The sequence below is a fragment of the Podarcis vaucheri genome, assembly GCF_965113315.1.
Source record: "Podarcis vaucheri genome assembly, chromosome: 2".
In the NCBI taxonomy this organism is placed as follows: Eukaryota; Metazoa; Chordata; class Lepidosauria; order Squamata; family Lacertidae; genus Podarcis; species Podarcis vaucheri.
The window spans coordinates 108,487,966-108,506,018 of NC_138760.1; the positions used below are offsets into that span (position 1 = coordinate 108,487,966).

An 18,053-nucleotide genomic window follows, 5' to 3' on the forward strand; every position below is an offset into this window, starting at 1 on the left:
TACACGGTGTACGACCGGGAACTTCTTGCTATTCATGAGGCTTTCCGGAGATGGAGGCACCTGCTAATTGGTGCACAACATAAGGTGCAAGTGTGCACGGACCATAAGAATCTAGAGTATTGGAGAACTGCGCGAGTGCTCAACCAACGGCAGTTGAGATGGGCCCAGGAGTTCTCCAAATTTAACTTTGAAATTTGTTACGTGCCAGGCCCAGAGAACGTTAGGGCGGACGCTCTCTCACGCAAACCTGAATATTTGGAGGGGGAGGGAGCACCCGAAGAGACCCATGTCATTCCAGAGGACCGCTGGGTGTGTGGGGCGGCATTGGTGGGGCAAAGGGAACTGGTAGAGGGAACGGTGCATGATGAATACGCCCAGGACAAACTCAGGGGTCTCAGGAGGGAGGGAGACAAACCCGGGGGTTTTGAGGAGAGAAACGGGGCGTTGTACTACAAGGGAGCGTTATATATACCTGAAGGGGAATTGAGGGAAAAGGTACTCAAGCAACTGCACGATAGCCCCACAGCAGGGCATTTTGGGCAACACAAAACCATGTGGTTGGTTACCAGGGAATTCTGGTGGCCCAAGGTCAGGGAAGATGTGCGGGAGTATGTGAGAGGGTGTGACCAATGCCAACGAGCCAAGGGGGAGAGGCGGGCACCGGCAGGTTTATTAGAACCACTACCCACACCTGAAAGACCATGGGAAACAGTGGCAATAGATTTCATGACTGATCTGCCAAGGTCTAGAGGGAAAACAGCCATCATGGTTGTGGTAGACCTGTTAACCAAGATGGCCCACTTTATAGCCTGCTCACATGCGGTCACAGCAGAAGAAACCGCTAAATTGTTTGTAGAAAATGTGTTTAGGTTGCATGGCGCCCCCTTGAGGGTGGTTTCAGACCGAGGGAAACAATTTACTTCCAGGTTCTGGAGGAAGCTCATGAGCTTACTGCATGTAGAGGTTAATTTCTCAACTGCCCGTCATCCAGAAACCAACGGGCAGGCGGAAAGAGCTAATGGTGTCCTCCAGCAATATTTGAGGTGTTATGTGAATGACAGAGAGAATGATTGGGTGGAGAAGCTGGCGTTGGCAGAATTTGCCTACAACAATGCAGAGAACGTGTCCACGGGGATGAGCCCCTTTTTGGCTAATCACGGGTGCCATCCCCGAGCCTTCCCAGGGGGGGAAGGGGAGAATTGGAGCGTTCCAGCTGCAGAACAGTTCGTTGAAGAAATGGAAGCGATCCATCGCCAGCTCCAACTTAACTTAAACAGGGCTAAGGAGGAATATAAGAGGCAGGCAGACAAAAACAGAAGGGAAGGTGAAAGCATTAGGGTGGGGGACCAGGTGTGGCTGTCTACCCAAGGGTTACCATTCAAAGGGGGTTGTAAGAAGTTAAGACCCAAAAGGCTGGGCCCATTTGAAGTCACGCAGCAGGTCAACCCAGTGGCTTTCAGACTCCGGTTACCGAACCACATGAAGCTGCACCCAGTTTTCCACAGGTCGTTGCTGTCACCGTATAAAGGGGACAGAGAAGGGAGGGTCAATAGGGGACCAGCAATGGAGGAAAAGGAACACAGCTACCATGTAGCGGAGATTCTCGATTCCAGGTGGACGGGAGATCAAGTAGAGTATTTGGTAATGTGGGAAGGGGAGCCGGAATCGGAAAACACCTGGGTCATGGCAGAGGATGTAGATGACGAGGTTTTAATAGAAACTTTTCATCAGAGATTCCCTCGTAAACCTCAGCCAGTGGCGAGGTTCCGGAGGGAATACTTTGCCACCACCGACGAAGAAGAAGAGTTGGAGGGGTTCTCTGATTCCGAGGAGGAGGAGGATTCAGTGAGCCGGAATGAAGACCGATGGAGGGAAATGTTCGAGACGTCTGAAGATGAAGAGGATTCTTTTCGGGGTTTTATCTCCTCACCGCCCAGAGGAGAGAGTATGGGCGGGGGGGGGGGGGAAGGGGGCCCTGGAGGGGAGGTGGATGTCAGGGAACTGACATCAGAGGAAAGGGAGGTGGTAGGGCTCCCAGAGGCTGGGAGGGAGTCAGCAGCTAAAGCAGGGACCAGCAGGGGGAGAGAGTGTACTCTGGAGGAGGATCTCATGAATGCTGAGAGAGACGCAGCAGCCAAGGCAGGAACTAGCAGGGAAGAGGGAGGGGTGAGAGACACGTCCAGCGAGAACAGCGGGGAGGTGTCAGAAGCTACCATAGGGAGACCCATGCTTCGCCGGAAGCTGCCACGTCGTGAGTCCAGGAGACGCGTTTCCGTTAAGGAGCTTCTTTGCTGGAAGCGCTTCCGCAGACAGCCACTGTCAGACTCTACGAGTGACTAGAGCAGACATGTTAGCGGAGCTCTGTCACACACAGAGGTTTGTGGAGCCGCACAAACTCTGAGGGAGCACGATTTTAAGCACAAGCAGCTAATCATCCCATCATACATGGCTTTTAAAATAATATTAAAAAAGAGATAGAACACAGACCTTGTTAATGTGAATGAAGACAGAACCAGGAATACTTACAGTGGTACCTCAGGTTAAGAACTTAATTCGTTCTGGAGGTCCGTTCTTAACCTGAAACTGTTCTTAACCTGAGGTACCACTTTAGCTTATGGGGCCTCCTTCTGCCACAGCACGATTTCTGTTCTCATCCTGAAGCAAAGTTCTTAACCCGAGGTAATATTTCTGGGTTACTGGAGTCTATAACCTAAAGTGTATGTAACATGAAGCGTATTTAACCCGAGGTACCACTGTATTTGGTTGTTCATTCTTTTATTTTCTTTTTGTTAGTTAAGAACATAAGAAGAGGCTGCTGGATCAGACCAGTGGCAAATCTTAGTCCAGCATCCTGGAATAAGTTCTCCCAACCCTTGGCCATTTGGGTGGGTAGGGATAGGAGGAGCGAGGGAGCCCCATGGCACCAGTGAGACCAGTTGAATCCAGCCCTTGGAGTTGAATTCAATGTTAGTCCTACTAAAAGTAGCTTCATTAATTTCTGTGGGTGCACTCAGAATCTAATTTAGTTGGATACAACTTTTGGATTATTTCACCTAGTCCTTAAGTAAACAGTCATTGATCATGTCTGCACTATTGCAGCTGCAAATGAAGTCCAGAAAATCATGGTTTATATTTGTATTTTGCATTAAATCAGATTGTATTTCTAGCCGCAGTATAAAACATAAAGACCCAAACTAAATGTTAACACAATAGATACTGTACACAGTAGCACAGTAGCAGATATTGCCCCTGCAAGTAGAAAACTACGTCTTTTTCGAGGTGTGAACAGGAATTTAAGCAGTTGCATGACTAGATTGGCAATAGCTAACCAGTCCCTCTTTGCGCCATTCACACAGTTGCATTCAATTAAAAGGAGGAGGAGGGGGAGGGGAGAAGAAAAAAAGAAGGAGGGGGAGGAAGGAAGGAAGGAAGGAAGGAAGGAAGGAAGGAAGGAAGGAAGATAGGTAGGTAGGTGTTGGTGTCTTCTGTGTAACGTTCTGTTTAGTCCCAAGACACTGTCATGCTCTAGGGTTCAGTGGTACATTTGATCTCCCCTAGGGATTGCTGCTAGGTATCTAGGGACCAAATCAGATTCCTTCTTAATCCTTCTAATGCTAAGCATGTGCTTCACAGATCATCATTTGCTGGCTTCCAAACTGTCTTGAGGGGGAAAACACCCTAAAAATGTGTGATCAAACTGAGCAGCTAATTCCTTTAAGGGAGGCATTAGGGCATCTTAGCTACAAAATCTAATTTTCTTTAGTGTTGTGATGCCGTGTGACCATGTAGCAGCCATCCAAACCCAAGACTTCCAGAAATTAAAGCATAGGTAGGTGTGCATTTTCCCTCTTTTGCTTTTAAAATCAATACTTTTATCTAAATATGTCTTTGAGACATCAAGGATGTTGTTTATTCAAAGTCATGAAGGGATGTGATGTTTGGAAGGAACCATAGATTAGTGAACTTCAGAATGATGCTTTTGATATAGTATAGTAGCATCTCGGCTGACCCCTCTGTTTTAGGTCCACAAAATGTTCGCTTTCTGCTGCAGTTTTAAAGCATTGTTTCTATTTAGACAAAGGACGACTTCATAAACAAACACTTTGCGAAATGATGCAGTTCGGCCGGAATAAACCTTGCCAATGTCTTTTTATTTATTAGCAAGGAGTAAAGAGCAAAGAGTCTAGAGTAAATTATTTGTATGTAGCAATATATAAAGCAGCACATTTGTTTGGAGCGAAATATTCCCCTCTGCCTAAGACATAAATTAGTACTCCCCTCCCCACATTCTGCTTTGACAATTCACACTGTTCCAGCCTTAGGAACTTTGCTTCTAATATTACATTGGGCAACACTCAAATAATACCAGAAAGCAGCAAACTTAAAAGCAGTTGTAATGGTGCCAATTTCAGCATTATACATGAACGTGGAGAACTGTTGCCCTATAATTGTCCTGTTAGTCTTAGAAAAAGTATGTTTATTCTATGTCATAGGTAAGCTGCTCCACTGTGTAAAGTCTCCTGGGTGGTTTACAGTAAATAAACAGTTGTAATTCAGCATAATATATAAAATCGTGAATCAAAAGCTACATAATTACAGCAAAAACAAAAATTCAACTTACATCTAATGTTAAAACACAGAGGGAGGAATTCAACATTTGGATCGTTTCATCAGCATTGCCAGACAGAGCGATGTGGGAGAAGCACAGGGTGTGTGTGTGGCAGAAGGAGAGGGGAGAGAGCCCTGTAGGGCTCGTGTGAGCCCTTGCACAGCTTTCTGCTAGCACGTCGGGTTAGTTGAATCCTGGCCATAGGGTGATGCCCAATCCACTTGAAGGGCTCCACTCACAGGAGAGGAGAGATGATATTTGCATGCTCCTCATCTGTCCAGCAGCCCCCAGTACACACCCCTGGAAATCTGTCCAGATTTTTGAGATGCTTTGGGGGCAGACGTGAGGAGGTGGAATTGGCAAAGAAGTAATTGGATGTCACCAGTGCTTTTTGCCAAGAAAAATAGGTGCCGGAACTCACTGTGAAGTTCTTACAGTAAAGTCGCCGGGTGATTCAGATGCTGGTTTGACAACACCAGCTGCGGAGGTGCTAAAAACTACGGCAAGCTGTCTTCTCAGTGGTGGCCAAACTCAGTCCTCCAGCTGTTTTCCCACCATCCCTGACCACTGGTCCTGTCAGCTAGGGATTATGGGAGTTGTAGTCCCCAAACAGCTGGAGGGCCAAGTTTGGCCACCACTTGCGCTGGTTTAGGAGCTGCCCCTGGCTCTCGTGCAGGTCAAATAAATGTGCCCCTGTCTCCCTTGTTCTCTTAGATTCAGGTGGTTGGTTAGGGCAGCTGAAACGATGTGTGAAATGATAGAGGCCTGGCTGGAAAACTGAAAGGCCAATGGTGCTACACGGGAAAGGGATTGAAGAACAGCATGGTGATCAGTGTGGCACTGTGGAGGGTGGCGACATAAGAAGAGAAGCTTTTTTAGGGGCTCAACAACTTGGGCTGGGTGCTCCTCTCCTAAAAAAAGCTCATCAAGTTCCAGCACCTTTCTTCCCTTGAATAAAAAAGCCCTGTTCATAAGTAAAGAGTCACTGAATCTAAAAACCTATTGTGTTAAATGAAAGACCAGTGTGGAACATGTTTTCTCTGGCATCTTACTTGCTAGTCACAAGTTTTGTTTTTCATTTTAGTTGAGATTGAAGGTTGTTGTTATTTGCTTCCCTTTACACAATGCTTTGTGAGACCAATATTTGGGGCAGATTTTAGGGAGAGATGGGGGTGACCAAGAGTCTGTAATTTTCATACTGAGTAGACAAGATGAATATATATACAACTGTTGAAAACTGCTCATTTTCTATCGGTGGTAATTGACGAGAGAAGAATTTTTTAAAGAGAGTATACTGTGTTTTGTGGAGATTCTGAATACTAAGGTTATTCTTACTTTACATAATTGTATTCAGATATGCATAACTTACGTTTTATTTCATGTCATTCATTTGTTAAGAGTAATGATCTTTCCATTTTTAAATGTGAGGGTGTGATTTGCCAAGGAAATTCAGCATCCTACATTTTTTCGTGTTTTATCTATCTGTCTGAATTACTTTCTGTGTGCCTGTGTTAAACTTTGTTTTGCAATGGTCTGATGAATAGAAACAAATAAATGATGCTGAATCTGTTCAAGTATCTGGGAGCAATCCAGCCATCATATGTGTCCTGCTGTACTACCCCGTAAATGGATTGTATGAACAGGCCCTGGTCTACCTTTCATCCAGCTGTCCTTGTACCATTAAGCTGGGGGTTCCTTGGAGGCCCTTAGCCTCTCCCTTTGTGTTTTTCCTCAGTCCTTGCACGTGGTCAGCTGATCAATGTCTTCCACAGCTGCCTTTCCAGTTGAACTGCTACTCCCCGGAAATACTGTATATAACTGCAGTATTATGTGAGCTTGATGGGATACAAAAGGGAGCCCTGCCTAGGTGAACTGTACTAGAAATAGGATTGCTTATGATTTAAGCAGTGAGTATTGAGATTGTTAAAGCACCAGAGGGCACAAAGTTCACTGGAGAGTATCTAATCCAGCTTCCTTCAGGAAGGTAGCATTCACTATCACTAACCTTTTAGGAAGAAAAGTATAACATGGTTTCGAAGCATGTCGTAAGTCACCCCTCCGCCTGCTAAAAGCACATACACAATAAGAAGCACACATGAAAAATTGACACACACACCCGCTTTGTTTTCATTTCAAACCTGAGCCTATGGAACTCCTTGTTTTTTCTCCATTCTTCCCTTTGGCTCTGAAACCCCCTAAGGAGCTTGGAATGCAAGACAAGCATACCCAGCCAGCTTTGGGTTGACAAATGCGGAGAAATAATAATAATGTAGTTTGAGCCCAACTGCTTGCAGTTAAGGTTTAACCCAGTTGGTCTTCGTTGGAGTTGTTGCCATTAAGACAAAATGAAAGTTAGCTTAGTAATGTTTTTCATCTTCCATTATAGATAGATATATATATGTTTTAAAACTGGAATAATGTATACTTTTCAATAGAGTGGTTGAAATATTGTCACAGAAATTGCTGCTTGTATTTTAATCTTTATTATTAGGATAAAACGGGGTGGGAGGGGGCCGTTACCTGCTCCCACAGCTTTTGCCCCCAAATTCTTCCTTGTTCCCCCCCCAGCTTTAAAACCAAATCTGTTTCTATTGAAATAACCGCTCTTACCCAAAGGTTCTTTCCTTTTATTGTGAATCATTCCCCATTAAATTACTTTCCATTCTGTTGTCAAGCGTCGCCTTTTAAAATGTGCTGCAGGAATGCCAGAAGTATTTTATATGAAACGGCTTAATGTATTTTGGGCATGAGGGTGGCCTTGCAATTGTATCACGGGCCGGGAAGACTGCATGCAGCACAGTGGTCTTTTTATGTGTAATTCTGCAAATAGCAAGGTAGAGGTATCAGATTATGAGAAGCAGGAAAGGCGGGGGGAAAGGATGGAATGGAGGGTTGGCATAGTAGAACAGCGCAGCTGAATTCATTGTTTAATGAACTTGGGAGTCAAATGTCTATCGCATTCGGTGATTTTATTACTACTTTCAGTTCAGGTGGTGGCATGGCGTAGGCAGGGTGGAGTTGCCTTGCCAACACCAAGTGCTGATGGCTGGTTCCTGAGGGTGTGAGGTGTAATGGGCAGTAAGAGTAGCGCAGTGCAGGTAAGGTGGCAGAGCCAATCTGACCAGGGCCATCTTAAGCATATCCGGTGCCGTGGTGCAAAGATCCCTCTGGCATCTGCCCCCCCCCAATTTCCCAGAGTTGTCGACCCCTTTTTTAAGGGAGGGAACATCAGCAGCAGTGGAGGAAGCATCTTGGGACGGGACAGCGCTGCCAGTGACTTGTCCAGCTTTGCGGGGCTGGAGGAGGCGGGCAGCAGCTGGAGGGTGGCTCCTCCGATGGGGAAGAGGCGGAGGCTAGACGTGGCGCCTCCCGGCTCAGCTGACTGCTTTGTGCCGCGGTGGCCACGGCAGGCGGAGGTTCCGGGCGCAGTGCTGCTTCAGCTTAGCATCGGCTTGTTTTTCTCCCTTTTAGCCTTCTGGCGACCCACAGAATTCGGCACCTGCAGGCTAAAAGGGAAAAAAATCAAGCTGACGCTCGGCGGGAGTGGCACACGCACCCTTGCTCACTCAGTGTGCTCATTCGGTGTTCCCCGGACTCTCGCCTGGTGCCCTCCAGAACTTGGCACGCCACACCACTAGTGCCTATGGGTAAGACGGCCCTGAATCTGACACTGTTGCCATTGTGCTCACACTGCGAGCCTCACACTTCTTCCTCTGAGGAACTGGCAGCTGTGCTTGGGATTATGAAGGCAGGTGGGCAACCCCTCCCTGTCTGCACCACCCCACTGACTGCTCCTACTGAGTCAAAGCATTGGCCCATGTTGCTTGGTATTGTTTATAATGACTGGGGGTGGCCCTCTAGCGTTTTAAGCAAGGGACGATCACCCTACCCGGTGGTGCCAGGAATGGATCTATCTATCATCTATCTATCTATCTATCATCTATCTATCTATCTATCTATCTATCTATCTATCTATCTATCTATCATCTATCTATCTATCTATCTATCTATCTATCTATCTATCTATCATCTATCTATCTATTTCCCACCATTTCTCCTGTTGGGCTCATGGTGGTTTACAGATAAAAATAAGAACAGCTAAAACAAACAAAGGTAAAGAGGCTAAATACAAGCCACAGAATTTGGATAGCTCAGTTGGTAGAGCATGAAACTGAATCACAGGGTGGTGGGTTTGAGCGCCATGTTGAGCAAAAGATTCCTGCTTTTCCGGGGGTTTGACTAGACGACCCTCGTGGTCCCTTTCAACTCTATAGTTCTGTGTTTATGTGGTTTTGATATGCACCTGGTAGCTGAGGAAAATGTTAGGTTTACTAAAATAAAAAAGGAAAGGGAGCATCCACAGTACTTACTTAACATTGTAAAAATACCTTGGCTCCTGTGTTCCATCTGTTTTTCACAAAGCACTTCACAGATATGAATGAATTAAAGTCTGCTGTGAAGGGGCCATTGCCTCTGTTTTTGCAGAGTACATGTAGGTTAATTGTCTTCCCAAGGTCCCATAGGAAGGCTGTGACAGAACTAGAAACAGAAACCCAGGGTGACATCCTTACTTGTAGCCAGTGACATCCATTTTAATCACATAAGTGCCGGAATGCAGACCAGGGTACGTGTAATGGCTTTAATAAGGGTAACTGCTGTGTTGCCGACTCAGAAATCTGTGATATAGGATGTTGTCGTCTGGGGCGCACAATGCAAGCATCCCCAGAGCCAGTAAAGCCAAGAAAGTACCTTAAATTTGTGCAGTTCAATCTTGTGACTTAGTCTCTAGTTACTCTTAAAAACCACCTGTGTGCTCATGAGTTAAATGAGGTATTAGGTGTTGTTGGAGTCTGGGGAGGGCGTTTTTTGTGAAGAGGAAACCTATTTCAAAGCTCGAGAAACCTTCTGTTGTTATTCTTCCACCCACCACCATGTTGTTCTCGTCTTATTGCACTAAATGGATGTTGCATGGCAGGCTAGGATGAGACTAAAGCCTTCCAAGTCATTCTTCTTGCAACGTGAGGAGAGACAAGTCCACCAGCTCATTGCTTTCCACCTGTTGGGAAGGAAACTTCCATAGCATTCTTCAGGTGAGCAGCCTGGGCGATCTAGAACCTTGAATTTCATGGAAACATACATGAGGAGGAAAGGTTTCCTGCTATAGAAGTCTCCTTCTGAACAGGTAGAAAACATTGGAGCTAGCAGTGGGGTTGTGATGGAGGAAACAGGGCTTGCCCTCACTCTCCTCCAACATGGCAGAAGGCTTGAATGCTTGAAGGGGGCTTGTACAATTTTTAGCTTGCTGTCCTGCCTTTTGGATTTGCCATGGCACTTCCTTCCTTCTTTGTATTCAGAACAGTGGTTTTGGGAACAAGAAGCACCAGAGTGTGTTGCCTTGGGTTTATTGCACGCATTTGAATGAGTGACATTATCCTCTTAATTGCGATGCTTCCCTCATTTGCAGGATGGGGCTAATATTCATAAAACGTTTGTGGGTTCCTGGATGAAGAGGAGTATGTAATGTGGAGCCTTGTTATTTCATGGTGGAAAACTTTGGGAGATTTTTAGCGACAGAATTAATTTATATTCTTTACTATTAAAACTCAGTCTGGTAAATCCAAGATAAATGCAGTTTTGTTTAATGAGTGATGCTGGGATTATGATTCATCACTCATTTTCCTAATTAGCGGCACTTGACTTTTACGCCAAAATGGCTGATTTGAAAACAGATCCTCTCCTCCACCCCGCCGCCCTGCTTTTTTTGGCAGTTATATTAAATGATGTTTCAAGGCCCGAAGTTATTGCATTAAAGGAAAATTCCATTTGGCTTTCCCTTTCTGGCTGGCCATTAACAGTAATGCAGCAACAGTGTGTAAGGCACACGACTGTGACACAGCCTGCTGTTCTTCCAAGAGCGCTGTTATTGTGGCGAGAGCTCTTTACAAGCACATAATAAACTCCTAACGTTCCAGGCAGAAAAAGGATCCTCCATCTTCACATTTAAGGGCATCTGAGGGTGGAAATGGATGCTGTGAGGGACATGCAGGGTGCCTCAAACCTGTGTTTCCCATGCAACATAAATGGAGAAACCTGTGGCCCTCTTTTGTAAGTATTCACTTTAACAGGGGCAATTCTTGGTACTGTTATTCTAACTAAATTTAGTTCTGCATTGTGGCAGTCATATGTTCCTATTCCACCATTCTGCTTCTTGTCAGTTCCTCAGTTTCCTCATGTGCTCTGTGTCTTTTGTTGTCTCTGGAACCATGATGTTAAGAGGACCAGTCTATTCCACCTCCCCACTGGTTTTCCTTTCCCTTGACCCTTCCCCAGCAGTCAGCACCACTGAGCATGTTTTGTTCTCATTTGGGTGTTTTGGGTCCGTCCCCCCCCAACCTCGGACACCCGCTTTTTCTTGCACTTTTGCATACCTTCCAGAGGCGCCTTTGTCATGTCGGTGGCTCAGCAGGTCTGCCTCGCCGCATTTGTTGCTACTGGCACCATACAAATGTGATAAAGTAATAGCTCCTCCGCTATCTGCAGTCATGGTATAAGTCTTGCGTTTTTAAAAGAACGGTATAAGGAAGCCAACGTAGAAAAAAACAGAAAGAAAAGTGGAGTAATTTGCAGTTTGGTTAAATTAGCAGTTTCAAGAGAGCCTGGGGCTGCTGCCGTCATGAATAAACAAACCCTAGTTACGTTTCTGATACACAGTGATTCTTATGAGAGGAATATCTTGCATTTCTGCAGTGAGAGTGAGGGGATACCGTACCACAAAAATAAGGGAGAAAGTCAGTTTATGTACTAAGGAGAGGGTGGGTGGATATGGAAGGTGAAGTGTCGGTGCTGGCATGAACAAAGACCTTCAGCTATGACCGAGAGTTGCAAATGGCCTATCCTGCTGATTTGGGAGAAAGAGATTGGGGAAAGCTCAGCGTCCTCAGGTGTATTTTCTCCTCTGACAAGAAGTCTAGATACGCTGTTACATCTAATATAAATAAGCTGTTTCTGAGCACAGTGTCGTGCAATGCAATCAGTTCAGACTGTTTACATTTCCTTAGGAAAAAAGAAATATTATATTTGGTTGGTTTGCTGGCAAACTTGCAACGACTATTGAAAGAACGGGCTTCTTGACAACGCTTTCCTAATTTTAGACAGTGGAGAACAGAATGAAATAACCAAGAGTGAGAAAACCTTGTGCAGAGTTGCTGCTTAGCAGATTTCGAGTCCTTTATCATGCTAATATGTTTTCCAAGTGCTTTGAGTGCTACAGGAGAGTACTGAAACTTAATTTTTAGGCAAGGTGACTTCGTCAATAATTGGTTCTAGTGCCTAAGAACTAGCTGGTAGGTGGAAAAAATTAAACCACACGTACAAGGGTACTATTGTCGTACCGAAGTCAATTTTCTTGACTTTTAGGAATTGCACAGTTCAGTAAAAAGGCTTGAGGTAATACGTCTTGTAATTGTTTAGTGTTGTGACTGAGGCCTGTTAGAGCTCCAGTTTCATAACTTGCTTTACAATAAGAGTGTGGCTGGAAACTGGGAAGAAGAAGAAAATCTCATTGCCAACCCAAAGTAATCTTGGTGAGATGGAGGTTTCAGTAAACAACCTAACATAATCAGATGGCAAGTGTGAGGGCAATTCATCACTTGAGCAGCCTATCTTGGCAGTGTGGTAGGTTTCCTGTACTGCTTGAAGCCTTTTAAAATGGAGACTTTTGACTCCTTCCTGAAAGGACACAGCATGGGCCAAACACATTCAATGCACGTGGTACTGAATGAGTTTCTATGGCCTGTTGGTATTTTGGGGCTCAATGTGCTAAGCACAAGATGATCAGCTGGATATTAAAACTAGGGTGGTCAAAGCAAAAAGGAACCCCCCCTTCTACTCAAGTTACATTATAATTTGAGGTAATCCGCGGCCCTTCAGATGTTACTGAACTCCCCATTCTTGTTAACATGGCCAACGCATGGTCAGCAATTGGGGGTGATGGAAATTACACTCACACCAATGGGAAAGCTGCCAGCTGGCCATGTCCTGGTTTGAGGCATTCCCTGTTTGAATCATCTGTGATCCTTCAGTTAAGCACCTCAGAATTTGACCAGTGTCTAGTGCCCCAACCAGTTCTCCTGCCCCATCACAATTAGTTCATTGGAGATATTGGCATAGGTGTGGGCCTGTATCGTACGTATGAGTTGGTCCAACAGTTGCCTCCTTCTTCCTTTAAATGTTTTAAGCGGCTTTGTATTTATTGGCTGTGCAACAACAATAAAAAGCCTTTCAAAATACTTCCTGGAAGGGACTGTATACAGTAATGAGAATTGTACGGGGGGGGGGGGGGACGACTGCCCCATTTACCTATTGGGGCAGCCCTGTGGGTTGTTTTTTTGCTACAATGTGCAGTTTCTGTGTGCAATGGAGGGTTTATATAGTTGACAAACTGCTCCCCTGGGAAGAGGAGCTGGTTATAATAATGATAATAGTGTTGCTGCTGCATCAACTTGTATGTTTTGGGAGACAGTCCTTCTGTATATATGATTTGAGGGGGAAAGGTCTGAAATTCAATTGCTGAGTGGCTGCCTGGCTCAAGCAATCAAAGCCCTTTTATATTTAATCGCCCATTCTTTCAGTTGGCCCTGGAAATGGACTGACAACAAAGTATAGCTGCTTAAATTCTGATTAGCAGTTGTATTTTGTACTAATTAGAAATTTCCAAGCATTTTTAATAGGAAGCCCTCTGCTAAAATACTTACTGCGTTTTCAGTTCTATTAAAGCTTTCCTGCATCTCGATTGTCTCTTTTCAGTCACTGCCCAGTCAATGCTACTGAGGTGAATCGTGCTGTTTCAGAGTAGAGTTGGTGCTCCATATATAGTTTACAAGCTGTCATTGTGTCATTGCTGCATAGACATGTATGTTTTGGGTGTCAATCCTTGCTTCTGTACATGCACTGGTTAGAAAAAGGTCTGCAATTCAATTGCTGAAGGGCTGCTGGTTTCAAGCAATCGAAGCCCATGACAGATAATGTGTTAACATTTGTAATCTGGTAATCTATTTTAAAAAATGCTGATATTCCCTATACAGTTCTGCCTCTGTGGTGAATATGAATAGCCTTTGGCTGTACTGTCACTGTGCGACTATTCTGTCTGTGGCAGAGTCATCCTAGAAATAATTGTGAGGCTGGAAAACATGATTATTATGAGCAGGTTTTGACATGTTGCTTCATCCTTCCTGCAACAGGAGAGCCTCCTTGCAGGTATAGTTTGAGGCCTTCCATTACAGCTGCCAAAATAACCCTCAGGGTGTTCAACTGCACTCAAGCTAGTCAGTGCATCTTCCCTATATTAACCCCTTGGCAACAAAAAACAAATCCTGGGAGGCACTAAAGTATTTTAGTTGAGCATTTAGATTTTGGAAATCCCAGCTCCCAGTGCCAAGCAAATGGGTGATGAAAGAGACTCGAGGTATGTTTTGTTTCCCCATGTGTATCTATTCTCCAGTTAGCATTCCTCCTTTCCTAACCCATAAATCAGCAAAGTTCCAGTTGCACGCCAATTCTGCTTTTACATAATATTATGTATTAATGCACTTAACTGAGCTACGGTATTGCAACCGCTTCCATGGAGATACAATATTAACACAAAAATAGTAAACTGCCAAAAAAGGCAAAACATAAACCAGTCCAACCTTCAGTAATTTGAGTTGGCAATATGTTGCAGTCTCCAGTCATTTGCTGCACAACGGTAATGCTTCAAAATCTGACCATCTCTTTACTTTAGTCCCTTTTACCTAACTTCCAGCAGTTTAGGGACGGTGTGGCTGGTGCAGATTGATGTGCAGAGTTGGGTAACAAGCTCATTGCTTCTCCCATGCACACCAGATTCTGCGTGTGTCCACTCAGTGTATTCTCCCAATATGCTACTTTTGTTATTTATTATTGGATAAAGTATATGTATTGGCCTTCAGAGAAAAGTGAAGAAAGTATACTAGGTCAACCGTGTCCATCCCAGGGAACCAGCTGCATTGTGCGTCTTTGGAGCTGGTAAAGTAAGGTAAAGTATGATAGGATCATCATCATCACCATCACCATGTTGTTGTTGTTTAGTCGTTTAGTTGTGTCCCACTCTTCGTGACTCCATGGACCAGAGCACGCCAGGTACCTCTGTCCTCCACTGCCTCCCGCAGTTTTGTCAAACTCATGCTGGTAGCTTCGAAGACACTATCCAACCATCTCGTCCTCTGTCGTCCCCTTCTCCTTGGGCCCTCCATCTTTCCCAACATCAGGGTCTTTTCCAGCGAGTCTTCTCTTCTCATGAGGTGGCCATAGTAGTGGAGCCTCAGTTTCACGATCTGTCCTTCCAGTGAGCACTCAGGGCTGATTTCCTTCAGAATGGAGAGGTTTGATCTTCTTGCAGTCCATGAGACTCTCAAGAGTCTCCTCCAGCACCATAATTCAAAAGCATCAATTCTTCAGCGATCAGCCTTCTTTATAGTCCAGCTCTCACTTCCATACATCACTACTGGGAAAACCATAGTTTTTACTATACAGACCTTTTACTATACGGACCATCACCATAATTTGACTTAAAAGAAACCTTCATGTTTAGCATATTTTGCAGAGAGCTCTCTATCTGATTCTTCTGAACTATGGCATAATTTTACCAGACATGATAGATGGATATTTGTACTAGCCAGCTAGGCAGAACCAACTACTAGGCAGTTTCTTGCAATGTGGGAGTCATAGCCATGGTAAAGGCTTGTAATATTGCAGGGTGCCCCCTGACCTCGGCTGACCAGCACTCTGAGCTTTACAATGTATTGGAATGCATGACCTCATATGGAGTTATGTCCCCCCCCTCTGGGCTATGTAACCCTATATGGTTTGTGGGTGGGTAAAAGCTTGACCGGATGAGGTAACGTGAGACATTGGAATGCAGCCATGCGGCTGGAGAGGAACAAAGAGTAATAAACGGACTGGAGGAAGGGGAAGAAGTCTGATTCAGCTGCCCTCCGTCCATGGGAAAGATTGCTAGCCTCTGGGTCGTTATTTTATGCTTAAAAAGCACCATTTGTAACGGCAGGCTCCGACAAGTGGTGCCCCGTGTGAGGCCAACTTAAAAGTGTGAGGCAAACTTAAAAGTGTGAGGCAACTTAAAGAAAAGAGGCAAAAATTGAAGCAAACAGTCTGAGGCAGACTAAGAGGATTTTAAAAGAAACTGTGAGAGGATTTTCGATCCAAGCAGTGGTTATCATCGACTCACTACGTCCGGCAAGGATTGCAAGCGCTAATCATCTTAAAAAGATCCCGGTGAGTCCGATCCCTTCTCTTCTCTTCTATTATATTGATTTTTGAAAAATGGGCAGCTCTTTGACTACTCCCCAACAGAAATTTTTAACAGACTTAAAATTTCTCCTCTCCTCCAACAAATTGGAAGTTCCAGAGGGTGATTTGATACAGCTCATTCTGTGCATTGATGAACATTATCCCTGGCTCCCTTTGAATGGAACATGTGAATTAAAACTTTGGGACAAGATTGGTGAACATTTTCATGAGCTCCCCAGCATCAGTACTCGGATTTTAAATGCATGGTGCAAGGTTCATTACGCTATGGGCTCTTTATCACCAAAAAATATCTCCCTGGCTGCACTGCCAACCCAACCTCCAGCTTCTTTAATCCAGCCTGCTGTGTTAGAGTCTGCTGTGTTAGAGTTTGTTCCAATCCTTGCCCTGCCAGCAGGTCCAGATCCCAAGCCTCCGGATTACAGTTCCTCACCAGAGGACCCAATCCTGCAAAAATACCGTGGTCTGGCTGGCAATAGTCCTAATCTTTCAGAGGCAGACCCAGCTACCTCTTTTCAACGTGCAGTCCTTGCCTGTTCCTTAATTCAGGATACTATGGCATTCCCTGCTATTGTGCCCCCTGCTGGTGCTCCAGCAGGAACTCAAGCCCAGCCTTTGGTTCCAGATGACATCAAGCTTTTGGCACGTACAGTTTTACCCACATCAGTTGGCGTTTTGTTTGACCACGAATGGGAAACTGCTTGCTATGCAGATGCTCCAGCCTTGTTACAACAAATCAGGGGAAATAATCCAAATATTACCCTCGCAGATGTCACAGATGCCATGATAGGGCGTGATCCTTTCGCTCAGGCTTCAGTACAAGCCACACTGCTGCAGATCTTATTGAGGGATACTGCTCTTGCTGCTAAACAAGCAATGAGAAAAATCCCAGAACCCACTAGTATTCAATCAAGGTGGAGTTCAATCAGGCAAGAGGCAAGAGAATCATATTCTTCCTTCATGGACAGGCCGCTTACAGCAGTGAGTAGACAAATTGAAAATCCTGAAGCCAAACAAATAATTATCAAACAATTTGCCTTTGAATATGCCAGTGAGGATTATAAAGTTGCATTGAGACCGAAAATACACAATCCTGCCACAGACACAGCAGCCATGCTTCGCATTTTTCAGTCTGTAGATACAGCCACCCACAAGGCTCATCTGCTGGCAACAGCGCTCAATGAAAACCAGCCTGTAGCCACCGATACAATGTTTCCAGCATGGCAAACCAGGATCACCGATACCTCAGTGTGGGTAGAACGGTGGCCTCCACCAAGAGAAAAATCCGCAGCAATGGCACCATCCTGTTTCTGAACAGCTTATTTCTGAACAATTGACTTTCGGCCACATTGAACCATGTTCATCCCACTGGCTCCAGCAGACAGGGAACAGTTTGCTTTTACATTGCCAGTATATCACAATTCACAACGATATCAGTGGATTGTCCTCAAGGCATGCGGAACTCCCCTACACTTTGTCAACATTTTGTGAGTGAAGCATTGAAACCTTTCCGCATGCGCCACCTAGAGGTGCTGCACACAAACTGCATCTGCAGTGTTGCTACACCATCGTTGCCAACAAGAATTTTATATGCTCAGGCGGAACAAGAAGAAGACTATCTGCATTATAGAATGGCTACATTTACCTCATACCCCATCAAAAAACATTATTCCAAAATTGAATCCACATCAGACATTGTTGTCAAAGGATAACTTTAAGCAGTTATGATGTTACCTCAATTTATTTACCTTTTTCACAGACTGAACAGCAGCATTTTTTGATCACAAATGCTGCCGTGCAAATTGCTTTAGCTGATTTTATAGGTGTCATCATTTTTAACCCTCCAAAGGATGACCGTTTGACATTTCTGGCACAGGTCAAGCTATAGTGGAAAGAGCACACCTGACGTTCAAAACACTATTGCTTAAACAGCTTGGCGGCCGAAGCATACCAACAGCAGATATCCCTTCGGCTGTTCACCAAGTTCTTTTTGTACCTAACCATCCCTTTATATCCACATAATAGGACCCATACCCCCCGCTTAATTGCATTTTAGGAAGGAGGAGGCACTCCCCCGCCCCTTGGTGGTGTACCGACGTTTGCC

The 18,053-nt window shown here is 44.9% G+C and overlaps 2 protein-coding genes across 10 annotated transcripts in view; both read left to right on the forward strand.

The window, feature by feature from the left end:
• FHIT (fragile histidine triad diadenosine triphosphatase) overlaps positions 1 to 18,053 on the forward strand; it is a 1,063,956-nt gene that overhangs the window by 81,228 nt on the left and 964,675 nt on the right. The gene's annotated exons all lie outside the window — the stretch shown is intronic.
• On the forward strand, positions 16,108 to 17,814 carry LOC309525141 (uncharacterized protein). The gene is made up of 2 exons (XM_082210586.1): positions 16,108 to 16,535; positions 16,662 to 17,814. The coding sequence occupies exons 1-2, from the start codon at positions 16,217 to 16,219 to the stop codon at positions 17,261 to 17,263; spliced, it is 921 nt and encodes a 306-aa protein (XP_082066712.1). The 5' UTR covers positions 16,108 to 16,216; the 3' UTR covers positions 17,264 to 17,814.

Excerpts from the sequence above, each read along its gene's own strand:
- LOC309525141 (XM_082210586.1), top strand. The coding sequence starts at position 16,217 with ATGGGCTCTTTATCACCAAAAAATATCTCCCTGGCTGCACTGCCAACC. Across the intron at positions 16,536-16,661 it reads TGCTATTGTGCCCCCTGCTG|ATGCTCCAGCCTTGTTACAA; the intron begins GTGCTCCAGCAG and ends CTTGCTATGCAG.